This window comes from Ostrea edulis, chromosome 10 (assembly GCF_947568905.1).
Source record: "Ostrea edulis chromosome 10, xbOstEdul1.1, whole genome shotgun sequence".
Taxonomy (NCBI): Eukaryota; Metazoa; Mollusca; class Bivalvia; order Ostreida; family Ostreidae; genus Ostrea; species Ostrea edulis.
This window is the reverse complement of record NC_079173.1, coordinates 29,867,950-29,892,810: the sequence shown is the minus strand read 5'-3', so window position 1 is coordinate 29,892,810 and position 24,861 is coordinate 29,867,950. Positions and strand designations below refer to the sequence as shown.

The window sequence follows — 24,861 nt, the reverse complement described above, 5'->3', positions numbered from 1 at the left end:
CGCGAATGTTATGTCTTATGCATGAATACATTATTGTATCCACGCGACAATAAAATATCGCGAAATAAAAATTGTCTATGGTATAAATATTCAGTAACAGTAGTGCGAATTTTCTGATGTTGTCCATAGAGTGACTGTGTCATTCGATACCACGTGACATGTAAGTTCTTTCCAAAGGTTTGTTCTTATCACGTTTGATTACAATAATAATTGTTAATTTCACCCAACACTGTATGTGTGAATTAATATCTCAGAAAAAAACATCAATGTTAACCATCTTAAAAAAGTAACTTGTATATATTACAAAAATGACGCAAGACATGAAGTTTGGTAATTCAACGCACTGCCACACCGTTTTAATCTCTTTAAAACGGATATAGAAACAAGATATCGATATTGTGTACATGTATTTGCATTCTAGAAAGTTAGATAATCAACGTTTTAAATATACTGTGTTTCTTTATCAATGACATTACCTGTCGAATCAAATATCAAATCGGTGGTAGCGGAAGTTTTAAAGAGGTTATTTGCGACACACATGTAGTTTCCGTTGTCTTCGGGAGTGATTGATTCGAAAACAAGTTTTCGTTTGTTGTTGGTAAAATAAATCTTTGGATTGTCTTGTGGTGGAGACCAAGGTACGCCATCTTTAGTCCACTTGATTTCCATGTTTGGGTCAGCGGATTTGATTCCACATTCGATTTCAAAGTATCCCCCTGTTTGTAGCTGAACTTCATCTACTGGGTTATCTGCTCAAATGTAAACGTCATACATGTAGTTGAACATCTAGCTATAAAATCAAGTGCCCAGAGATGATTATTACAAAAATATATCTAAGACATAAATGCAAAGAATTGCCAATTTCACACTTTACCCTATAACATTTTCCGTTTACATTTGTACAATACACACAGCCTGTAAAAATTATTATCGAGAAATAAAATGCACTGAAATAACAACTTCGTTACTTACAATACATTGGTACATGGATGTATATAAACATGATGAAAGATGAAGATAACGAACAGTGATCAATCACATAACTCCTATAAAGGTGAAGATAACGAACAGTGATCAATCTCATAACTCCTATAAAGGTGAAGATAACGAACAATGATCAATCACATAAATCCTATAAAGGTGAAGATAACGAACAGTGATCAATCTCATAACTCCTATAAAGGTGAAGATAACGAACAGTGATCAATCTCATAACTCCTATAAAGGTGAAGATAACGAACAGTGATCAATCTCATAACTCCTATAAAGGTGAAGATAACGAACAGTGATCAATCTCATAACTCCTATAAAGGTGAAGATAACGAACAGTGATCAATCTCATAACTCCTATAAAGGTGAAGATAACGAACAGTGATCAATCTCATAACTCCTATAAAGGTGAAGATAACGAACAGTGATCAATCTCATAACTCCTATAAAGGTGAAGATAACGAACAGTGATCAATCTCATAACTCCTATAAAGGTGAAGATAACGAACAGTGACCAATCACATAACTCCTATAAGCAATACAAAATAGAGAGTTGCGCAAACACGGACCCCTGGATATACCAGAGGTGAGATCAGGTGTCTAGGAGGAGTAAGCATCCCCTGTTAACCGGTCACACCCGCCATGATCCCTATATCTTGATCAGGCCTATTGAATCAAACGACACGTAGATTGGAGGTAATGTTGTAGATAAAGAATTCCGCTCCATACGAAAATGAATTATTAAAAGGAGATAACAAGAATATACATGTTCTTGAACTGGGGAGCAAGGAATGGACGATACTTACGTTGAAGGTGTTTGGTGACTGGTTGAATGCCTGTTTGAAACATGGCCTGCCCCACATTTCCTCCAGAACCTTGGAAAATGTGAAATATTAATGATACACCTTATTTGTAATACTGTACATTTTGACTATATTTTCTGAAGAATTCTTTGTGTTAATTATTCAAATATGAACGTAGAAAGTTGCTCAAGCATATGCATGCTAATATAAGTTATTCTACTATCTATGTACGACTATGGGTTAATAGCTATAGGAAAGGAACGTGAGTTATATATACTGTTACTCGTCTAACCCGGATATTGCATTACCTGGAATTATGCTCATTCATCAAAAACTTTAAAACAGTTTTAAAACATAGTTTGAACTTTCATTGGTTGTGTGAGCACAGTATGTACTTTTATTGTTTGTTTTGAGTACAATTTTTACTTTAATTGTGTGTGTGAGTATCGTTTGTACTTTGTGTGAGTAACGTTTGTATTTTGTGCGAATACCATTTGTACTTTGTGTGAGTACTGTTTGCGCATTTATTGGTTGTCTGATAACAGTTTGTAATTTTATTGTGTTAATCTGATGTGTATATAACAATGATACGCAATTTTCATAATGAAAACATATTACAGGAAAAAAATGTTATCTTTAAATATATGTTTCATGGTTTTAGCTACTATATCCATCGCCTATGTTACTATAGACCATCTGTAAGTTACATATAACTTTTTATGAACAAGTGAAGGTAACGAACAGTACTAGTGATCAATGTCATCAATCCTATGAAAAAAATACAAAATTAAGACAAGGGCAAAAACTCAGCCCTGCGCAAACCAGAGGTGAGATCAGGTGCCTAAGAGGAGTAAGCATATCCTGTTGAACGATCACACAGGGCCAACCCCTATAGTTTGTTGAAGTAAACGGTGGAATCCACACTCAAAATCAGTATGTAAAGAACGAACTATCAATTGATTTGAAATATGTCAGACAGAATTCGTCCAAATGATAGCTTGGTTTTGCAAATTACATGCAAATCATTATAACGACCATAACGAAATGTTGATTTTAGAGCATACTGTTGAAAACCCTGTAACACCAACTTATTTGTCAGTAGTCTACATCGATTTAAAATTGATCATACGCAGAACACACTACCGCGTATAAAATCAGTTAGGATCTATCAACACAATATGCAAGTGATAAGCAATATTGTGATTTAATTGGCATCAATTGTAAAAGATAAAGCATCTATATTTTCATCAATATAAATCTTGGGGAATAATATCGAGTGCTGTAAATATCCAAATCCATTCAAAATAACAGTGCAGGCGTCAGCCTTATAAACCTCTGTTTTACTTATTAACAAAATAATATGCATCCCATATTAAGTTTATTTCTTTTATATCATGGAATTTTGTGATATATTTTAGGTTAACACTAGTCTCTACTTTTTTTCCAATCGCAATTTCAACTTCAGAAAATTATTTTCATTAAATTCTAAGATTGTAAAATGATTAATTGTATCTTGTTTAACGTCCCTCTCGAATTTTTTTTCAGTCATATGGAGACGTCACCAAGACCGAACCGATGAAATGTTGCAAAATTTAAAGTCTATGCTCGGCGATTACGGCTCTTTAGAGCGTTTCACACCTACTGTGACAGGGACATCCGTTTTTAAGGTCATTCCGCGGACCCGTGACATTCATAGCTGATGCCGAGCGTTTGGCGATGGAGCTGTCAATACCTGTTTTAACGACTTAGGTCGGTCGCGGACCGGATTCGAGCCCCGACCTTCCGCACGCGGGGCGAACGCTCTACCTCTACACCACCACGGCGGTTCTAATATTGGAAAAGAAACAAAATTTAAAGACTACTGATAGATATTATAGATTTGTTGCATGAAAGTGAGTGAGATATGAAGGTGTATTCACCCAAGAAAAAGCATATTCCCTGAGGGCAACGCTCAGTCACACAGTTGATACGTTTCAGGTTTAAAGGGACATGGACACGATTTGAGCTGACAATTTTCAAATTTTATTTTCCCATTTTTAATGTTTAGAATGATTACATGTGACTAAAGTATTTCTAATGGTCAGCAACAAATTTAATGTCAGTTGTTGAGATATATGGGAGATAAAGAGTTCACAATTCTTTGTTACGTAAACAAGGCTCGTGCCATGTTTTTGTTTACATAGGTTAAATATACATCAAAATCTTCGTTTAAAGCAGATTTTTTTCATTTCAAAAATTAATTCTGAACACAGTTAAATAATTTCTAGAATTTGGCACATCTCGTTTTCATTTAAACATGTAATTTCTATCAAGCAGTCTATCTGTAAACAAAAACATGACACGAGCCTTGTTTACTTATCAAAGAATTGTGAGAGCTGTATCTCATTTGTAACTAAACAACTGATATTCAAATTTTGGTGGACCATTAGAAATACTTTAGTTAAGCATTGTAAACAATAAAAATGGAAAAATGAAATTTAAAAATGTTCAGCTCAAATTGTGCCCATGCCCTTTTAAAGGTGGAGAATGGTCATATAATGACAGTTTTTCGCCTTTAATTCACTATATTGTGTACTTGGCAATGTAACAATATTTATACATATAGCATAAAAAATCTCTACAATTTCATTCTATTGTATTCTAAGTTGCTAAAACAACTTCCATTTTTTTAAAAAACTAAATTCAACATAGTTGTTTCTTATAGCTAATATCAATATATCAGTTTTGTATTCTATACATTTGACAACGTCAGCTTAAAGCTATTTCACACAAGCGTTTTGTTCCGACATCTACATGTACAACAATAATAATTTTATCTAATGTGGTAATTTGTAATTCATTACATTTTATTTGTGTACTATATTTGTCTATTTGTATTGTGAAAAGGTGAAGATAATGAATAGTGATCAATCTCATGACTCCTATAAGAAATACAAAATTAAAAGATGGGCAAACATGGGCTCCTGAATAAAGTGTATTATTTTATTTGTTATATTACTGTTCCTATCTGTGCTTATTCTATTCTCGATTTTGTATTCTTTATGGGAATTACGAGACTGAGCACCGTTCGTTATCTTCACTTTTTCATATTTCATACTTTATATTGCATAAATTTTACTTTATATTGTATAATATACTATCCATATTCTTTATGATTTATTAGATGTGAATTCCATTTGAATTCAGTAACAACCTTTATAAACATTATGTGATTAGATTATTATTTTGGGGTATGTTTATGTCTTAGTCATGATGGGTTTCATTGGTTAAAAACATTCGGGTGGATTAGAATAATGGTCATAGCACTTATACACATATATACACGTGGAAACAGATGATCTGGAAAGCATTAAATAGTATTGTAATTCTTAGGAGCTGCTCAAAATTAACTTTACAACAATACTAAATAGTACAATATACATATTTCTGGTTTCAATGAATAACACATATTTGAAAACAGTAACCACTTCCTACATATGAATACGATTTTACAAAACCTTCTCTGAATTCCTTTCCGTATGATAGGCATTCAATCATAGATTTTAAAACTTCGTTACTAGCTACTTGCCATGTTATTTTCTTACAAAATGTAGGGTGACATTCTATTATATCTCATTCTGCATGTATACATTAGGAATCAACATGCAGTAGCATAATACGCTGGGAGAGTTGCAGGGATATCAAAGCCAAGGTATCAAGCATTCAAACCACCTAAAGAATTATCCGTTTTCGTTTTCTCTATCAAGCAAGGAAATGACACTTTGCATCAAGCCAACCTGGGAACCGCGCCTACGCCTACCTAGCAGAAGGAAATGCAAAACATCACCAGAATGAAAAGCTATTTCTTCCATTCCGCTCTGTGTGTGTTTCATACTTGAACTATGTTTTCCAGTTCCGGATGTCATTTGTGTATGCATTCCGTTGGCCTGATGAAATCCATTCACAGTAGGAGGAATGGGTAGTTTATTGTCTTCTGAACTAGGCACCACAAAGCTTGGAGGAGGAGGTGTCATAAAATTTCCGCTTTCAAACATTGGTTGAATATGCTGATTGGTACTTATTGACCCGGTTTGTTCTCCTCCAGGTGAAAACCCTGCACTCCTTACACCAGATGTTTGATCTCCTGTTGGATCCATGTTCATCGGTAAAGGAATTGGAGCATCCATACTTCCGTGAGTAGCTGTGTTATGATATGGCTGTGTATTTGAATGCTGAGTTGCTTCTGTCTCCGAACCTTTAATAAATTCTGTATTTGTCTGAGCTCCTGAAAAGTCCATATTGTCAAAGTGTGGAGGTGGGGGCGGAGGTCGTAAACCTGCTTGTCTCTTAACTCGCGTTGGCATAATGAAATGCGGAGTTTGCATCATACCATGAACTTCATTTGGTGCTATATGATGGCCCCAAGGTGAAGACCCAAAGAAATTTGGAACACCCAATACATGTTGCGTTTCTATGATTTGTTCCTGATTGTTCACAAATCCTTGTCGTGAAGGCTCGTGATGTGTTACGTGTGGTTGATGTGGAGTTCTCCACTGTGGCCCCGCTTGATTTTGCATTTCCATATGATCGGGTCTTCTGAACATATTTTGCATATTAGAATTCCCAGGTCCTCTATGTGGATTTACGTTATTATTAGAAGATACGATCATATCTTGACGGTTTGTAGCTTGTGGTACATCAAAACTACTTGTCTCTATCCTATCATGTGATGGTATGACAGTGATCTGTTCTTGAGGATTTACGTCTGAAGTGGGATTATTCCAGAAATTATCACTTTGAACTTGTGGGTTGGACACAAATACGTCACCTTGTGGAGTTCTCACTCTTTCGTGTAAATTGGGAGGTGCAAAATGGGGCACGTTTGGAGTTTGTTCAGAAAAGGTTTGTTGAAACCCAGATGGAGGTCCTTCAGCTACAGCATGATTGGTATTTAATAAGTTGTTATTTTGTACATTATGTGTATTGATACCAAAATCATTTTTATTTCCTCCTTCTTTCATTATTTCTTGGTCTTTTGGAACTGACATCGGGTTATTCATAGTAGGAGCAAATACAGTTTTTGAGCTAAAACTAGAGCTGAAGGCCGATCTGTTAGGTCCTATCAATTCTTGGTGCTGGCTCTTTTTAAAATGGGAAGTACCACTGACATCTACCGTCATCTCATTCTTTTCCTCTTTAAAGTGTGCAACATCGGGACGATGTGTTTCCTCTCGATTTGATTTTTTTATTTCCAGTAATTCAGGTTTCAATGTCTTTTGATTTTCGGTTTCCTTTATATGCAGTCTATTATGACTTGCTATTCTTTGTCTTTTAGTGTCCTTAACACCCGTCAATTCAGGAGTTATTTTCTTCGTTTTCAAAGCTTCGCTCACATGAGATCCGTCAGCACTTACTATTCGTTGTTGTTGTTTTTCCTCATATAGAGATCCATCTGAGCTCACTTGTTTATGTCTACTTACATCAATCATTTCTCCGTTAGGCCCAACCATACTTTCAACTGGACCAACAGGTGTAATTTTCTTCTTTTCAACTCTTAATAAGGGTTTACCTGTTTCATCAAAATTCACCCTTTTATTAGAAGAGTCTGTAGCAGACAATCTTATTTTAGACTGTGGTTTAAACGACACATGTGTTTTCCCATCTGAACCTGTTTTTTCAACTTTAGACAAAATTTGTCCATTTGGACCTGTAATTAGATTTTGAGCTATACGTTGCTCCTTCCCGTCCACATTCACGCCAGATATTATTGTTTTGATTGGTTGACCATTGAGGCCTACCATTGACCCTTCTTGACTCATGATACTTAATTGCTCTCCATGTGATCTTGTAATTGTCGGTTGTCCACCAATTGAATTCGGTATCTCATGTCTTTCTTCTGCTCCAGACACTGATGAAGGCGGATGATCTACGATATTCTGTATATGTCCTGGAAGTCGACTGGAAAGTGAATTGGACCCAAAATGGATCACATCTACTTTGGGCAATTCTTCCGATGGAGTGGGCTGATCAGTTGGTTTTACCGGTAATGTTGCTGGTAAGTGGTTGCTTTGTGACACTTCCATTGGTATGATACTTAAACTATCACGATCAAATACTGGTAAGGGGTCTAGTGTGTTTTGATTACTAATAAAGGGATCATCTACAGTCTTACTTCGTTGAGTTGGTAAGCTGTGCTTCATGTTTTGATTTGTTACTGTTTTCGCATCCTTTGATTGGGTTTTACTTGGGGTAGGTTCGTTATTCTCAGTACCAAATTGATTTGAAAACACTCGCTGTTCAAGATTTGCCAAGGAATCAGTGTTAGCATTCTCTGGTATGTTGTTGTGAATGTTGGCAGGCGTGGATGATGCGTGTGAAGTTTGGATTGGTGTCTCAGTAGTAGTGGACTCCGGTCTTTTCGCTTTATCTATTCTCTTCACTTGCATGAGTCGCTCTATTTTCGGAGTTGGTTTGATATTCGTTCCTGCTGTCGGAGTTTGATACGTAGTCACGAGGTTCTCTTTTGCATGACCGGGGATTGTGGGTGAAACAGCGTCAGGAGTATCGATCTTGTACTGAATATTTCCTTGTTCGTCGATTTGTGTCTGGCCCGTCAACAGTCTATGCTCTAATAACCCTTGAGGGTCTACAATCCCTTCTATTTACAAAATAAATTACTGACGTCAAATCAGCAAGCAATATAGACATTCTTTAAGTGACATTAACTTTGAATTTTCTTATCTCATTGAAGTTAACCGTTTTCTCTGCAAAGTATATCCAGTGTTGCTAACAACCGATACAATTTAAATCAATTATACTAACTGCAGTTAATTTTCATAAATTCACAAAGATTTAATATCTTTTGCAGCTTTGCTTATATCGTAATCAGTATCTTTTGCCAAAGGTTGTCATGTTCAATATTTGAAGTTACAAAAGAGGCACATTATCCCAACACAACGACAGACCTGAAGAAGATAATACATGTCTACCTTTATCAAGTAAGCTGGTTTCGCAACAACTTTCATTTACAAAAATATATCACACAATGACCTTGACTCTATCGGTTCATAAAACGTTTTACTCCTATAGCCTTGTAACAGGAGAAGAGAAATTCCGTAGATATTAAGCTTGAATGAATTTTTTATATTGGAAGATGTCTTATCAAATATATCAGATATAAGCGTATCTAAAAGCAAACCTGGTATTACAGGACCAGCTCCAACCATCATTGTGCCGTCTTGTATATGGGGTCCATTGAACTCCATCATTTGAGTCTGTGCAGCACCAATGGTGTCTGTAACAATACAAAACAAGAGGCCATTCATTACAACGCTCACGTGAGTCACATTGCTCAAACAGGAATAATGAATCCAACCCATAGTGTAGTATTGTTCTTTAAATAATGAGGAATCTACTCAAGGGTTGCATATTAATCTGTAAACTGTAGTATCGTTGTTCCTAGGAATGTGACATCTACATTATACATAAATAGGCCGAACTTTCTTGATTCTAACGGTCATGGATTGAGAGGTATTGGAACTAAACTACATGAGAATACTTGGATATCATATATGATAAAATGTAGTCTTATTGTTATTTCCTAAATACAAATTGTAACCTGTATCGGTCTCTGTCCTACTCACGGTGGCAATGGTTTCAATCATCTGCACTACCTATCTTTAGTTCTATGTCATCCCCGTATCTCAGAAGCGTACATTATTTAGATAAGTACCTACATGTACATGTAAGACCGATAACTGTGTTTTGACATAAAATGTATGATTTTAATGTATTCGAAACCGGAAATGAATAGTTTCAACTTATTCCTTATTGTGAGACCAATTTTCATTGTCATGAATGCAATGTGAAGATAACGAACAGTGATCAATCTCATAACTCCTATAAGCAATACAAATAGATAGTTGGGCAAACACGGACCCCTGGACACACAAGAGGTGGGATCAGGTGCCTAGGAGGAGTAAGCGTCCCCTGTTGAATCTTCTAACATTTCTAAATACCATAACTTTTTGGAGTTGTTGTTGGTATATTTACTGTAAGATTTCAATTCATAGAATAAATTCTCAATGTGCAACATTGGCTGTAGATCTTATAGGTCTCCAGACGAAATGACCAAAACATCCGCAAAAGAAACATACTCATTGTTCGTATATCTATGCATGGATAGTTATCTTTGACAACAGTCATTTCAAAATCGTTACATGTAATGAAAACAACACAAAAGAAAGTATTTCTCCCTGTATCCACCTCATTTCATTAGAATAATATTCACTAAACAAGACCATTATATTTAACACGCCATTGGATATTCGCTTGCAGTGACTAATCTTGAATATTTCCCCTACATACTAATATCAAAACATTTTTTCCACAATTTGATTCTATATATGGAGTCAACAATAATCTTTAAAACAGCAGTACAAGCGATTCGTCTTATTGAAATATTTGCTACTGGGTGGCAGAAGTACAAAAATTGAATCATTAGTTGATAGCCTCTCATTGAATTCAACCTGTGTATATGAAAGGATACCGTATGGTTTTCCCAATTAAAATTTCTATTGTTTATGACAATAATAAATGAATTTCCAAAACAACTAACGATAGTAATATCTCTGTTATCATTCGTGTCATATACATGTATCTCAAATTTCCTTCCCATCTGGGTAACATTCCCTTAAAATAAGGAGTGGTTGTTCATTCAACAAACGATAAACAATGGCATGTAAAACGGTGCTATGAAAGGTGAAGATAGCGAACTGATCAATCTCATAACTCCTATAAGCAATACAAAATAGATAGTTGGGCAAACCCCTGGACACACCAAAGGTGGGATCAGGTGCGTAGGAGGAGTAAGCATCGACATAGTCGACATGATGTTTTTTCAGACATGCTAACTTACTCAGCTACTCAGCTAGGCAATTAACTGTGAAAGGAATAGACAAATATTGCTGATATTCATATTTTTCATCCATGTTTTAATAGAGAGGCAGTCATTGTGACGTTCTTAAAGTTACACAACTAGTCTTCGGATTGACAGGTTTTAATCACTTTGCGATGGTGTTCGATTTCCTTGGACATATACATCTCTATAGCTCAACGATTAGATAATAAAATACATAGTATGTAACAATTCACTTTCCTCAACTGCACTTCATTTATTACCAACCATTGAATATATATAGATGCCCATTAACTACACCCTTATCTAGCACTTTTCCATACCTCTGTATTGAGAAGGCAATCGCCAAGCACCCGAATTGAAAGACAGTCGACTAACTGGTACAGATGGGTCTTGTTGCGAGCTGAGTAGAACATTTTCTCCACGTACTGGTCCGGCACCCAGTCGTATTAGTCCGTTCTCCCAGTCAATCCAGAATTCACGAAATTCATTACAATCCAATACCTCCCCACTGTACGCATCGAGCTGGCCTGTTTCAGAGGGAGGAATCCTCTCCAGCGTAGAGAAGGGGTTGAGCGGACTTCCTAACTCGATGCCGTATCCTTCCCCGTTTTGTGTTTCTAGTTCTATGTACGCGTTGCTACAAGACTTGGAACTGAAGGGGAGGTAAGACATTCTCTGGGCAGGCACAAGGGGACTAAATGGAACAGTTCTTTCCTCTTCAAACGTAGCCACTAAAAATGTGTTTTAAAGATTTTAAATTTTTCTGATATACATTAAAATGTATCCACTAAAATGCTTATTTCAAAGATTTTGAATTTTTCTGATATACATTAAAATATATCCACTGAAATACATATTTTAAAGATTTTTATTTTTATTTTCCTGATATACAATAAATCATATCTACTAGAATATATGGTTTAAAGATTTTAGATTTTTTCTGACATACATTGAAATGTATTGACATGTTTTAAAGATACTGAATGTTGTCTGATATACATATGTGTATGTTACAAATCAATACCAAGCTAACGTAGAAAGCACCCACGGCATCACCTTGCATTGTTTATGCATCCCTACCCCTTTCCTTGCAAATAAGTGTGAGTTTGATGCTTCTTTAGTGTACATAAAGATTGCATAAATGAGGACCTATTCAATATACATGACAATATGAATAAAACAATGTCAGTACATGGTGTATATGATGATGTTTACGTTATATAACCTATTTCAATGTGTGGTTTATATGACGGGGTATATGATATATATTCCATACCTTGACATCCTTCCCCGATGTATCCATTTGAACACTGACACCGAGGAGGCGTGGCAGTCGTATCGCAAGTACCATGACCATTACAGTTATTAGGACAGCATAATACTGAAAATATATACATACATATTCAAAAGCTCAATTAAGAATTTACACAGATTCAAAACTATACAATATGTACAATTACAAGTAGCCTAAATCTAAAACTGTACAATGAAAAGTGACGATAACGAACAGTGATCAATCTCATAACTCCTATAAGTAACATAAAATAGAGAGTTTGGCAAACACAGACCCCTGAATATACCAGAGGTGGGATCAGGTGCCTGAGAGGAGTAAGCATCCCCTGTCGACCGGTCACACCCGCCGTGATCCCTATGTCTTGATCAGGTAAAGGAAGTTATCCATAGTCAAAATCAGTTTGCCAAGAACGGACAAACAACCGGTATGAAAGACGTCAGAAAGCATTTGACCCAGTGATAGGTTGTATTGGCAAACTAGATCGTTATAACGACCACATAATTTGCAAAATGCTGACTTTAAACGAGATTGTTGAAACCCTTGCATCATCAACTTGTTTGTCAGTAGCCTGTTTCGATTTAAAAATTGATCATACGCAGAACAAGCTTTTGTGTATCGAATCAGTTGAAAGATGTAAACACCATATGCCGGTGATAATGGAATATTGCTACATAAATATGGGAATTTGATGATGGAGAAGCTGAAATCATTCCGTTTATCATAAAGTTGAGTTGTTAGTTTGCCGTTCATATCTATTTTCAATAAAGTATCTAAGTATGAAGCAGATGTGGATGGCTCTCTGATGTCTTTTATTCCGAGTTCACAAGGATATATCAAATCGACATATATATATAACCACATGTAGCCTAATTTAAAACTGTTCAATATCTACATGAACGTGTAGCCTAATTTAAAACTGTTCAATATCTACATGAACGTGTAGCCTAATTTAAAACTGTTCAATATCTACATGAACATGTAGTCTAATTTTGAAATATTCAATATCTACATGTACACGTAACCTCAGTCTAATAAGATATACTATCTACATTTATACGTAACCTAAATTTAAAGATATATAATATTTTGCATTTACATTGTACATTTAACCTAATCCTAAAGATATACATTATCTGCATTCGCAAGTAGCTTAAAACATAAAATGCATTATACATGTACTAGCATAAAAAAACAATGTATTCTCAGAGACAATTGCATGGTCCTTCACAGCTATAGCATCTCTAAACAAAGTATCACTTTCGCTTTATATATCGGGTTGTCTATCTAACTGATTGTTCTCATAAAAGCACATCTGGTATGGATGGTGTAATTACAAACATTACCACAGATCTTCAAAAACAATTAATATAACTTTTACAAATTGCATATCTTCCTTGAATTCCTTCACGACTGATATGCGTAAAGATTCATTTTGGTATTATCTAAAATGCCAAAATAAACGCAAAAAATACTTTTTTTTTTTTTTTTTTTTTTTTTTTTTTTTTTTTTTTTTTTTTAGATAATTAGGATACTGCAAGATTCTAATGTTAGATGTCAGATACATTTTTCATAGAACATGGTGTTAATTTCCTGTCGTCACTCTCAAACCCCAAGGAATGTAATGATCTAAGTTCATTTTTGTTTCAGGCAAGCATTGATTTTGGCGATGTTAGTGATTCTTTCTTCTTTCGCTGATAAAGCCAATATTTTCCATGCGCCAAAATTACGCGATATATGTAAGGACAATGGGTTCAAGGATACAAAGATCAACCCAAAGGCACCACAATGCCCACTGGGACTTTTGACCAATCAAGCAAAATTCAAAATATGAATTCAAATCAAACATGTAGGACACGATCCTTCCAGGCATATAGAATTAAGGGGTGGGGACACTTTTTAACATTGATCATTATTTGTTATTTTCATATGCAATAGAATATATTGTATGACTGACCCCCTCCCCCCCCCCCCCCCCCCGAATAGTTTTGATTGTAGAGGTGTATGAGAAGAATGTAATCTTGAAAGTTATTAATTGAACCCCTGTAGAGAAAGACGACCTCCCCACCCCCATCCTCTCGATCTAAGAAAGCGTAGCTTTAGAAGAAAAAATTGAGGGCAGTTCTAGCTGGTGAAGAAGACCCCAAATTCCTCTGAAACTTTTCATTTTGAGTTAACTTTTTGTTTCATTTTCCTTGTTTTTTTATTAGTTACGTGCTATGTCTCTAGTTATTTGCCAAGAATTTTATACAAGTCAACTTCCAACTTCTCCGACTAGCTCTCCAACTTTGAAACAAAAATGCTATGTGCCTGTCTTATGAAATAATTCCGAACAGAAATACGGTATTAATCCTTTGGAGAGATTGAAACCACAAAAAGTACGATTTACTAATAAGGATTCAGAACCTGGCTTACAACCCACCTGTAGAGAATAAGATGCAGGCAGCCACTGCCTCTAGCACACTGCGGATCGCCATAACTGCAAAGAAATAAATCATAGTAAGGAAAATTTGATGATTGTGAGAATTCTTTTCAAGTCTTAGATTTTCATAGAAAGTTCAGTGTGCACAAAAATTGGAATTATCAAGGAACGTATTTTGCAGTTCCAGTATGCGATTTCAAGTCTAATGTTAAATACGTCACATTTATATATGTACCATAAATAGAGCATAAATATATAAGGTATGTTGAACCTGTGTCTGATTTACAAGGCAAGTTCAGCAATGTCTGAAAATATCTAATGAATAAAATGACATCAACTAAACATGAAAATTCGTCTGAGAATATAACGGATTTAAACACCTCTGTTACTATTCTAAAAAGAAAAATCTAGTGAAATATATTTGACAAACATGTCTCTGGAGAAGTGATATATGGCTAAAAGAAATACTTTGTCCTATTCATGGGTGGGAGGAGGGAAATCCACCACGAGATTATTCAAAATACGTGTTGTTGTCCATTTTTATTTGCAGTTTAATAATTATAAGACAATTATATGTTAAAACCCCAGCATAGGTTGGGACCCACCCACCCCAAGAAAAAATTGCCAAGTGAGACTCATTTTAACAATAACAAAAATCTGAATCTGCACAAAGACTGCATACGTGAACAGGTGTTTTTTATCACGACTGTACAACACACATGACTATAATTCCCAATGAAATATCGGTCCGTGATGGATGACAAATAGTACAGAACGCTAAATCCAGGCAAACAGATCGACCGGGACCTAGGTGTAGTCCCTGTTTAACGCCTTGTTGATTTCCTTTTTCTTTAAACATCTGGGATCACAAAAGACAGGGAACTTGTTTACAGGATGGATCATTTACTGTAATAGCATCTCATCTATAATGCAAGGTTCTTGATTAAAGTAGGAATGTGCCGCATGCAATGCCTATTGCGACCTATACCGTGGACCTCACACTAAAACAGAAAAATGTGGACAATTTCGGCTTTCATGGGTAATTTGTTAATTAACACAAGTAGGTTATTTATGTCTGCAAAAAGCGTGTATTTGCAAACCTGCCGTCGTCTTGAAAAGAATGCACTACATCGTATATTCATTAGGTCCAAAAATATTCAACATTAATTAATCTGCAATTCCGAATTTTAATTATGGTTTTTTTTATATATATATTGTCGCGATTTTTGGGTTTGGTCACTGTTTAACATTTACATTTTCATTGCACATAATTACAGCATAAAATGCCTAGGTTGATGGCAAATGGATTGTATGCAGTTGAAGCAGGTGCTAATTTGTATCACTAGAGAAGCCGACTATATGATGGACTTACATGCATTTCGTGTTAACATAGGTTCCCACAACACAAACATCCTACACATTCAACTTTTATGATGCCAATGTTTTTATCAATAATAATAATAATAATGTGTTCGTTGCATGGTCTCCCTACTAGCTGTGGTTGGTGGGTTAACCCTTCAGCTTGATAGGTAGAGATCTGGATTCTCGTGCCAGAGGTCCCGGGTGCGATTCTCAGGAGAGGCATAAATCAGTCTATATTACAAATGCACCAAGATGACACAGGGTTATCATTAATAAAACATTAAATTCCAATGTTTCTAGAACACCCACCGAAGATGTAAGTTGTTTGTTGTACATGTACGTCCCGTCGAGAAGTGTTCACTCCTATTGAAATGTCACCAGTTGTAGGTGAAGTACCACAAATTTAGACCTATGCTAAAGTGCTTAAAGCCGTAGCAGTGGGGGTCTTAAATGTGACAACGCCTGCCGCGACACAGGACCTGCATTTTTAAAGGTTATATCCGAAAGACCCGTAATTTTCACTTCTAAATGCCCAGTGTTTGACGAAGGAGCAATGACTACCTACATACACGTGTGTTTACGTCGTACTTCTGACGCGGCTATACCACGCGCAGGGCTTGAACTCGTGACCCCCTTTTCTGTCGTCATGGAGCGAACGCTCTACCACTTCGCTACCGTAACCAGTACTGGCGAAGATGGGGAGTTTTACGTAACCCTAGCGATAAATCAGAATATGCAGATTTTGTAAACAGGAATATGTGTGTTTTTATCCTGACCTTATTACGACACATTTCACATTATTTACACATTTCATATCATTATCGGTCACGGTATTCTTCAGACATGTAAGGCGAATAAAAACACCCAAACAAACCTGTTACTGAGTAAACACATTTCATGTTTTTTGTAGATATGTTGTTTTTCAAACTTAAGTTACTTTTGATATTTTTTTTTAATTAATCAAATTCATAAAAATGAGGATTTTATCAAATATATTAAAACATAGAAATATAGTAAACCTTCATAATTATTTTATTGAAAACGTGAACAAGACAAACACTGGAACACGTTTCAAAGATTTCATGTCTACGTAAACACGCCAATATGTTGATCGACATGCACGTATTTTATTCTCAATCTCAAACGAACACGTCTGAGGGTTCTTAAAGGGGTTCATTCCCCGTAGTTGTGCTCTATAGCAGAGAGACCTTGTGGTGTTTTTTTTTTTTATATTTCTCAAAGTCAAAATAATATATAGAAAACTTTTAGGATCAAATTCGTATTTCATTCCATCTAAACGTTGTACACATGGTTTTCACAGTTGTTTGAGTTTTTAATTATCTTCTTCTTTTTTTTAATTTCACTATGGCTTCTGATCTGTTAATTCCAAGTGGGAGGGTGTCAACTCCCTCGGTATAGTGATTAAAACGTTACTAAAAGGGTCATTCATATGCCTACGTGGGGAAAAGAGCTATAATTTTCAACCCCTTTTTTTGAAGTGGAAAAGTCACGACACGGTGTAAGGTCGCAGCCCCCCCCCCCTCCCCCCCCCCCCCCCCCCCCCCCCCTGTGTATATGTTCTATGCGTGTGCTTATTTTGTATATCGACGTATTGAAATCACGCAAGCCTGTGTTTAATAAGTTTGATTTGCATATAGATGTCATGAAAAAATACCTTTGTCATATTATATAAAGAAAAGAACCAATCAATTCAAGAATTGAAAAAAACCGAGATTTTTATATACATAAATGCAAGTTCATTGTCACTTTTAAGTGCGTCTTTATGAGAAAATTTTAATGCATACCTTCAAAATAATTGAATTGTTTTGAAATGATTTTTTACTAGGAGGTGTTGTTTTGTTTTGATGTTAATTGTATATACTTTAACAGTTCCAGTGTAAATATTTTGTAGGACAGTTGCATAATATGTTTCCCGAATATTGAAATTTAGCACCAGATTTAACAAATAGTCTAACGTGGTCTTCATTCTGTATTATAAAACCATGTACATAAACAGATCATTTATATAAATGTTTTGTTAATTAGATGACACATACAAAACTCATTATGATAACGAAGTGAGAATTAACACTAGACAACATAATTAACACGACCTCGTTAAACGATTAAGCAGTATCACTTCCAAACCGTTCGTAATGGCGGTCTGGTATGCATATAACTAATTCTCACTGCTAAATCTGCTAAAACTAGTAACACGTGATGTGTTGAGTAGTATCCATCATGGTATGGTATCCCCTTTTCAAATCAAAATAAAGAATAACAATAGATTGACAAGCGGTTTAAGATTACGTATAATCTCCTATTAAATTATTAGAAAGTTAAGAAAGTATTCAATAACATTGGTGGATCCAACAAGGCACACCCCCTTCACAAATATTTCCTTTTGATTCGTTTTTATAGAAATATCACAAAATACTAAAATTTATGTTTTATCTTTTCTGAACTCTGTAGCTTCAGGGGGATTTCCCCCTAGGCCCCCACTAAGCCTAAATAGGCTAAATAGGGACCCTAAATAGGGGCGTCAAGACAGTTCCAGGACCCCAGCTTGTATCTGCGCCCTCCGTTCAGAAATGTCTTGATCCGCCTCTAAATTACACATCATTTACTGAATAGGTGATATCAAATATCACAAAATCTAATCGCATATGCAGGTCATGAACTTCCTCCAAAGTCAAATTCGTAAACAAGTCTGATTTGAAGCATTTCCGTGTTGTATTCCCCGAATCTATAGGATAGGGTATGCTAATTCGGGGAAACAGTCTCTGCTTTGACAATCAGAACGATGATGAATGTTTCGCGTATAATCTGTATTTCGTATTAAACTCAATCGAGCCAATTAGGTATCTGTTAAGGAAGATTGATCAACTAAAAACGGGGATATTTCCTTCAACAGTTACGCAAATTAAAATGTAGGTGAAATAGGTAGGCTTTTCAAATCGCCCTGCCCAGAAAGAAAAGTAAACTCTATTATGGCACCAGGTGCGTTTTCATATATATTTTTTCTTGACTGGTCGCGGTTGCTCAGTGGTAGAGTGTTCGCTTCGTAACTCGTGGGGATCCGGGATAGGTCCTCGGTACCCCTTGCCTGTCGTAAGATGCGGTGACCATTGGATGAGATCGCAAAAACTGATGTAATGGTGACGTCTCTATATGAGTGAACAATTTTCGAGAGGGACGTTAAACAATATACAATCAATCAATCGTAACCTGGAGGTCATGAGTTCGAATTCCGCTTGTGTCATACCTGCATCAAACTTAACACGTTAACACATGTTGTGATTGCTCATTCGCCAAACCCTCGGCATTTAGAAGTGCGAATCACGCGTCTTTCGAATACGACCTAATAAATGGAGACCCTGTGTCACGACCGGCGTAAGAACCCTCGCTGATACGGTCACAAGCGCCAACCATTCGTCTAATGATTGATTGAATATTGTTTAACATCCCTTTCGAGAATATTTCACTCATATGGAGACGTCACCACTGCCGGTGAAAGACTGCAAATTTTAGGCCTATGCTCGGCGCTTATGGCCATTGAGCAGAAAGGGGTCTTTATCGTGCCACACCTGGTGTGGCACGGGACCTCGGTTTTTGCTGTCTCATCCGAAAGACCGCCCCATTTAGTCGCCTCTTACGACAAGAAAGGGGTACTGAGGACCTATTCTAACCCGCATTCGTCTAAGTTTGTAATACAAATGATGAGGTCCCAATATGAATGAATAATTCTCAATGAGACGTAAAATAAACAAACAACCGAAACAGATAAACTTAATTGACCTTCGAACCAATTAACCTTAGGACTAGTTGACCTTCGAAATAATAAACCTTTGGACTAGGTGACCTTTGAACTTGTAAACCGTTGGATCAGTTGACCTTCAGACCAGTAAATATTTGTATAAGCGGATATTCGGACCAGATCGCCTGTGGAACAGTACTCCAATAAGCATGAATTGTGGGTATTCGGACCACACAGCTTTCCAGCCGGTAAATTCCAGGATGGTGAATCTTAGTTGTTTGTAGACCCTCTACGATTCTATTACATCTTGACTGCCATGCCTTATGGTTCAGAGTTTTGTAAAATAGTGTTTAAGCTACTGTTATCCATGCGCCATTTGGCAATTCCTGATTATTAACCATATATCTTCATAGATAAGAAAGTGTGTCAGTTTTGGTTTTATTTCTGTCCGTGAAGTCTATGATAACCACTATTTTAGACTGACACTTTTGTCACCGTAGCAATAACACAATAAACCATACATTTGTCAAGCACATTTGACCTGTAAGGCGGCTTTTTTCCTGAGAGTTGGAATATTCATATTATAGTTCAAGTTCTGATGTCACGGACTATAAAAACGTTTTCTGTTTATTGTGTATTTTACCATGGAAGCAATTCAGGAAAGTAATCATCACGACGTCAATGAATAACTCATCGAAGAACATGCTAATGTCCCCATTGTACGGATAAAATTACAAATAATACGGTATGAAACTATCATGAATATAATTGATTAACTGACTGGAAAAAGTTAGTCTACTAGTACTTAACAACATGGTTCTATTGAGTAGGGTATTTCCTAACAATTCAATTCTCAACTTCTTGTATTCAAAAGGAAACAAAAAACATATAAATGAAATGTCAAAGACAATGTGCTTAGAATAAATTAAACTCTCATTGGAATGTGTTACAATGATGTAGTTTCTACAGAGATGATTTTATGTAAAAATTTGAATTTTACTAAAACAGCAACGGTGAAGTCATCGACCACCGGGAATTTCTTAAAAATCGGTAATGTACGTTAATCAACCAGAGCTTGATGACAGCGACTTATAACACAGATATAGCCTTACATAACATACGTGGTATGTATTTGTCTATTTGATAGCAATTTCCAGGGGCGGATCCAGGAATTGCGGCTAGGGGGGGGGGGTGAAACTTTATGAGGCAGTGGGGGCCTAGAGGTCAAAGCCCTCGGATTTTATAGATATTATTGGGCTTGAAATGTGTCTCCTATATAGTCATTTTTACTGTTTTCTGTCATTTTTTCTAGAGGGAAATCAGTAAAATGACGCAAATTTTAAGGGTTTTTGGGGAAATGTAAGTTGTCCCAATAAAAGTGATTCAATAAATTAGAAAGATTTTGTCATTTATTGCTCTGAAAGTGGAAGAAATTATTGCTTCTTTTATCGTGTATATTGTTTTAAACAAGAGACCACAAATTCACCTTAAATATGAACATTTTAGGGGGACGCGCGCCGACTGCGCCCCCCTCCCCCCCCTAAATCCGCCACTGGTTTCTCCCTTACATAAAATGAACCCCCTAATATCAAATGAACTACATGTTCATAGCTACTTAAAATATACAAAATCTTACATAACATACGTGGTGCATTCTTGTCATGTCAATTTGATCACAGATTCTCCCTAATGAAAGGTGAAGATAACGAACAGTTCCCAATCTCATATCTCCTTTAAGCAATACAAAATAGAAAGTTGGGCAAACATGGACGCCTGGATATACCAGAGGTGAGGTCAGGTGCATAGGAGGAGTAAGCATCCCCTGTCGATCGGTCATACTTGCCATAAGCCCTATCTGTAGTCAAAATCCGTGTGCAAAAAACGGCTTAATATATCAGATGACCTAAATGTCCATAGCAACTTGAAATATATGGAATTGTACATGACATACGTGCATAGTGATATCTTGTCAATTTGAAAACAGTTTCTCCCCAATATAAAAAAAAATCTAGATGTTTATAGCGACTTAGAATATACAAAACCTTTTATAATTCTTGTCAATCTGATTAAAGTTTTCCCCTAATACCAAATGAACTAAATGTTCTTGTCATTGGGTTCTGAACTTCTACTCTGTAATCATACATTGTTTTCTGTTGACATGGCAACAAGATCCAGTTATACATGTACACAACTTTGTCCAGTTTTCTTCCAATCCTATTCAATAGCATATTCTATAGAATGATCGGTTTTTGTTGTTGTTTTTTTATGTTTAACGTCCCGTGGAGAAGTTTTCGCTTATAATGAGACATCACTAGTTGTAAGTATAGGCGAAATGTCACAAATTTCGACCTATGAATAGCGCTTACGGCCGTAGCAGTGAAAGTTCTTTAACGTGCTAACGCCTGTCGCTACACGGAGCCTCCATTTTTAAGGACATATACGAAAGACCCGTGAATGGCAAGCGTTTTATGAAGGTGTGTAACCATGCAAAACAGTAAAACAATCCAAGTACTTCTACCGAAATGCTGCTAAATAATGGATTTTGACATTTTCACAACACTGTGCAGAACGTGATTATCACTGCAAACCTAAATGCAAAGCCGTATTTTTTTCACGTTATGTAAAGGTTAGTTTGTATAATTAATTCTTCGTGGAAACTAATCATTGAGTTGCCACTTGCGCAATGTATATAGATTGATAAGGTTTTATTTACCATTAAGATGTTTTGGGGTTGTTTATCTATTACACCAGGGGTTGATTGGATGTGGTATAGCTCTATCACTCGTATGGAGACGTCACCATTGCCGGTGAAGGGCTTCAAAATTTAGGCCTATGCTCGGCGCTTACGGCCTTTGAACAGGGAGCGATCTTCATCATGCAACACAGGTCTACTGTGACACGGGGCCTAGGCTTTTGCGGTCTCATCTGAATGACCGCCCCCATTTTATCGCCTTTCACGACAAGCAAGGGGTACTGAGGACCCACTCTAACCCGAGTCCCCACGGGACTGCATCAAGGATAATTCAGTTTTACACCAAGGGTAACATTTCAGCAGGAAGCTTAAGAGTGGTTTTACAAGAATGTTTAAAACACAGCATTTTTAAACTCAGATACTTTGTAAATGTACAAAACGTTAACTATTTACTTTTAGTATAAGACAGATCTTTCAATATTCAAGCACTAAATAAATGTTTATCATCATCATTATCAATGTTTGATGCAAACATGATTCTGGCATTTAGAAAACGTATTTTTTCTTTTCTTTTACAATTATCACTGAATTTTGATGCACATCTTTCAACATCGTCTTTTAAGTGTTTTATATTAATATATACACATATCAATAATAACTCTTTTTTTATGTTATTGGTATTTATGTGTTAGGGACGATTATGCATTTCAGAACTGGCACACAGTCCTCTTTGTCAAAATTGGTAATAAAATATGTCTCGATTTGACATCACAGACATGACAGGCCCTCTCCATTGCATCACCAATTTGTAAAGAGCCGGTGGGAGTTTTTGATATCAGTGAAATAAATTAATCATTTATATAAATATAATTAAATTAATATTTAATGCGTAGCTATTTCACTTTCAACATAATGTGAATCGTGAGCCTCACACAAGATTGACACATAAAATCAGAGATTGCTCCGCTAAAATAGACCGCAATTTGACACGAGAAATGTCGAGGAATCTCTAATGAACCAAATGTATGAGGGGAGTTGTCAGTTTTACTAAAATTGATACAATTTACAATTTCATCTCGAAGAATCAAAGGAATTTAAGCAAAAATCTAAAATTATAGCTTATAAATTAAACATTATAACAAAACAATGCTTTTTACATATTTTATTGACATAATATTTCGTTTTAAATTAAGAATTTCTTTTTACTTTTTTGGTTTTTTAAAATTATATTCACTTTTCATTCATTATTATCAAATGACAGTAGTTATAGCTATTAAAAGGATGAAGATAATACGTGATCATTACCGAAATACATTTACGGCTTTTTTTTTCATTAGAGGTGCAATTGTATTATTTCTAAGAAATTTGTTCTATGCGACTTCGGAACCTTTATGAAGACAATCCGTGCTTTGTAATATAAACAGGCTCTTTAAGCATAGCGATAATTACACATGACAGGTCATTAACCACGGTAGGATGCCCGCTATTAATTTTATTTTAGACAATAATTTCAACAAAATATCTCTGTCACAGTCGATACTTCCCTGACAAATGATCTTCGTCGACTACTGAACTCAATTATCACATGATAGACACATCGTAATTTTATACAAAGGCATACATTCATTATTTTGATTAAATATTATCATGGGCATTAATCTTTTCACTCAATCCTGACTTGAAAAAAAGCGTGAATAATGTACATATATATAAATAGTATTCAATATTTCATAACCTCGGATAAAACTGAGGGATATTTTACTGTGAAATAATTATATTTCATAATTGCTCAATTTTCGCGATTTTCGTGGCTCTTACCAATAGTAGTGAAATATATTAGTGATCGCCGTACAAATCTGCATCCTTACGAAACACAAAATTTGTTACATGTTACATATACCTAGTACAATCCTATTTCATTATCAACACGAAAGACAATTGTGCCTTGTTATGATTATGTAATATGCAATATTGTTGAGTTTCTATAGAAATAATGTTTAAATCATGTTTCTTTTTGTTAACAATGCCTTCCTAGGCCCTTGATTGGTCAATAGAATATCTTGTATACCACTAGCACTGACTTTACCATATTTCTATAATCATCCAAAAGTTAATCATTGTTTCTACTGCTTTTGTAACAACACCCCCACCCCCGGTATTATTTCTTGTGAATATGAAGTACATCTACTTTTTGAAAAGGAAACATTAAGAAATGATTGAAAAATTCTCAACACATAAAAAAGTAATTAAAAAAACCTACAGAAATTTATTTGCAGGTATCTTGTCTATCTAAGTTCTTTTCCTGTGTAATTTTTTTTTAATTGTTGTTAAGTGACATATTTCTACACATGCACAGCGAATAGCTTTTCGGTGAACAGGCAGGTAAAACAAACTAGATTTTTTTTGTAATGTAGCATCCGCGGTCGACGAACGTGACAACAAATTGAGAATATAGATAGATATAGAATATAGATAGATATTAATAGTATTGAAATGAAATTATGTGAAGGCGATCTATATTTATAAGTAATATTCGAACACGGCACTCACCTGTTGGTTCGGTCTACCCGCACATATCCCTCTGTATGAAATGTTTTCCCCGGAAATAAAGTATTTTGCTGCTTTATTGCAATTAATCCCACAAT

The 24,861-nt window shown here is 35.7% G+C and overlaps 1 protein-coding gene across 1 annotated transcript in view; it reads right to left on the bottom strand.

The window, feature by feature from the left end:
• The window catches only part of LOC125665347 (uncharacterized), a 100,551-nt gene extending 85,849 nt beyond the window's left edge, over nt 1-14,702 (bottom strand). Inside the window, exons 1-7 of the mRNA XM_056152437.1 lie at nt 14,406-14,702; nt 11,969-12,073; nt 11,013-11,423; nt 8,971-9,066; nt 5,668-8,430; nt 1,797-1,865; nt 477-749 (exon numbers count right to left, since the gene is read on the bottom strand). Coding sequence (XP_056008412.1) covers nt 477-749; nt 1,797-1,865; nt 5,668-8,430; nt 8,971-9,066; nt 11,013-11,423; nt 11,969-12,073; nt 14,406-14,481 — 3,793 coding nt within the window. The 5' untranslated portion in view covers nt 14,482-14,702. The remainder of the gene's footprint in view (nt 1-476; nt 750-1,796; nt 1,866-5,667; nt 8,431-8,970; nt 9,067-11,012; nt 11,424-11,968; nt 12,074-14,405) is intronic.
• Nucleotides 14,703-24,861: the final 10,159 nt, after the last annotated feature.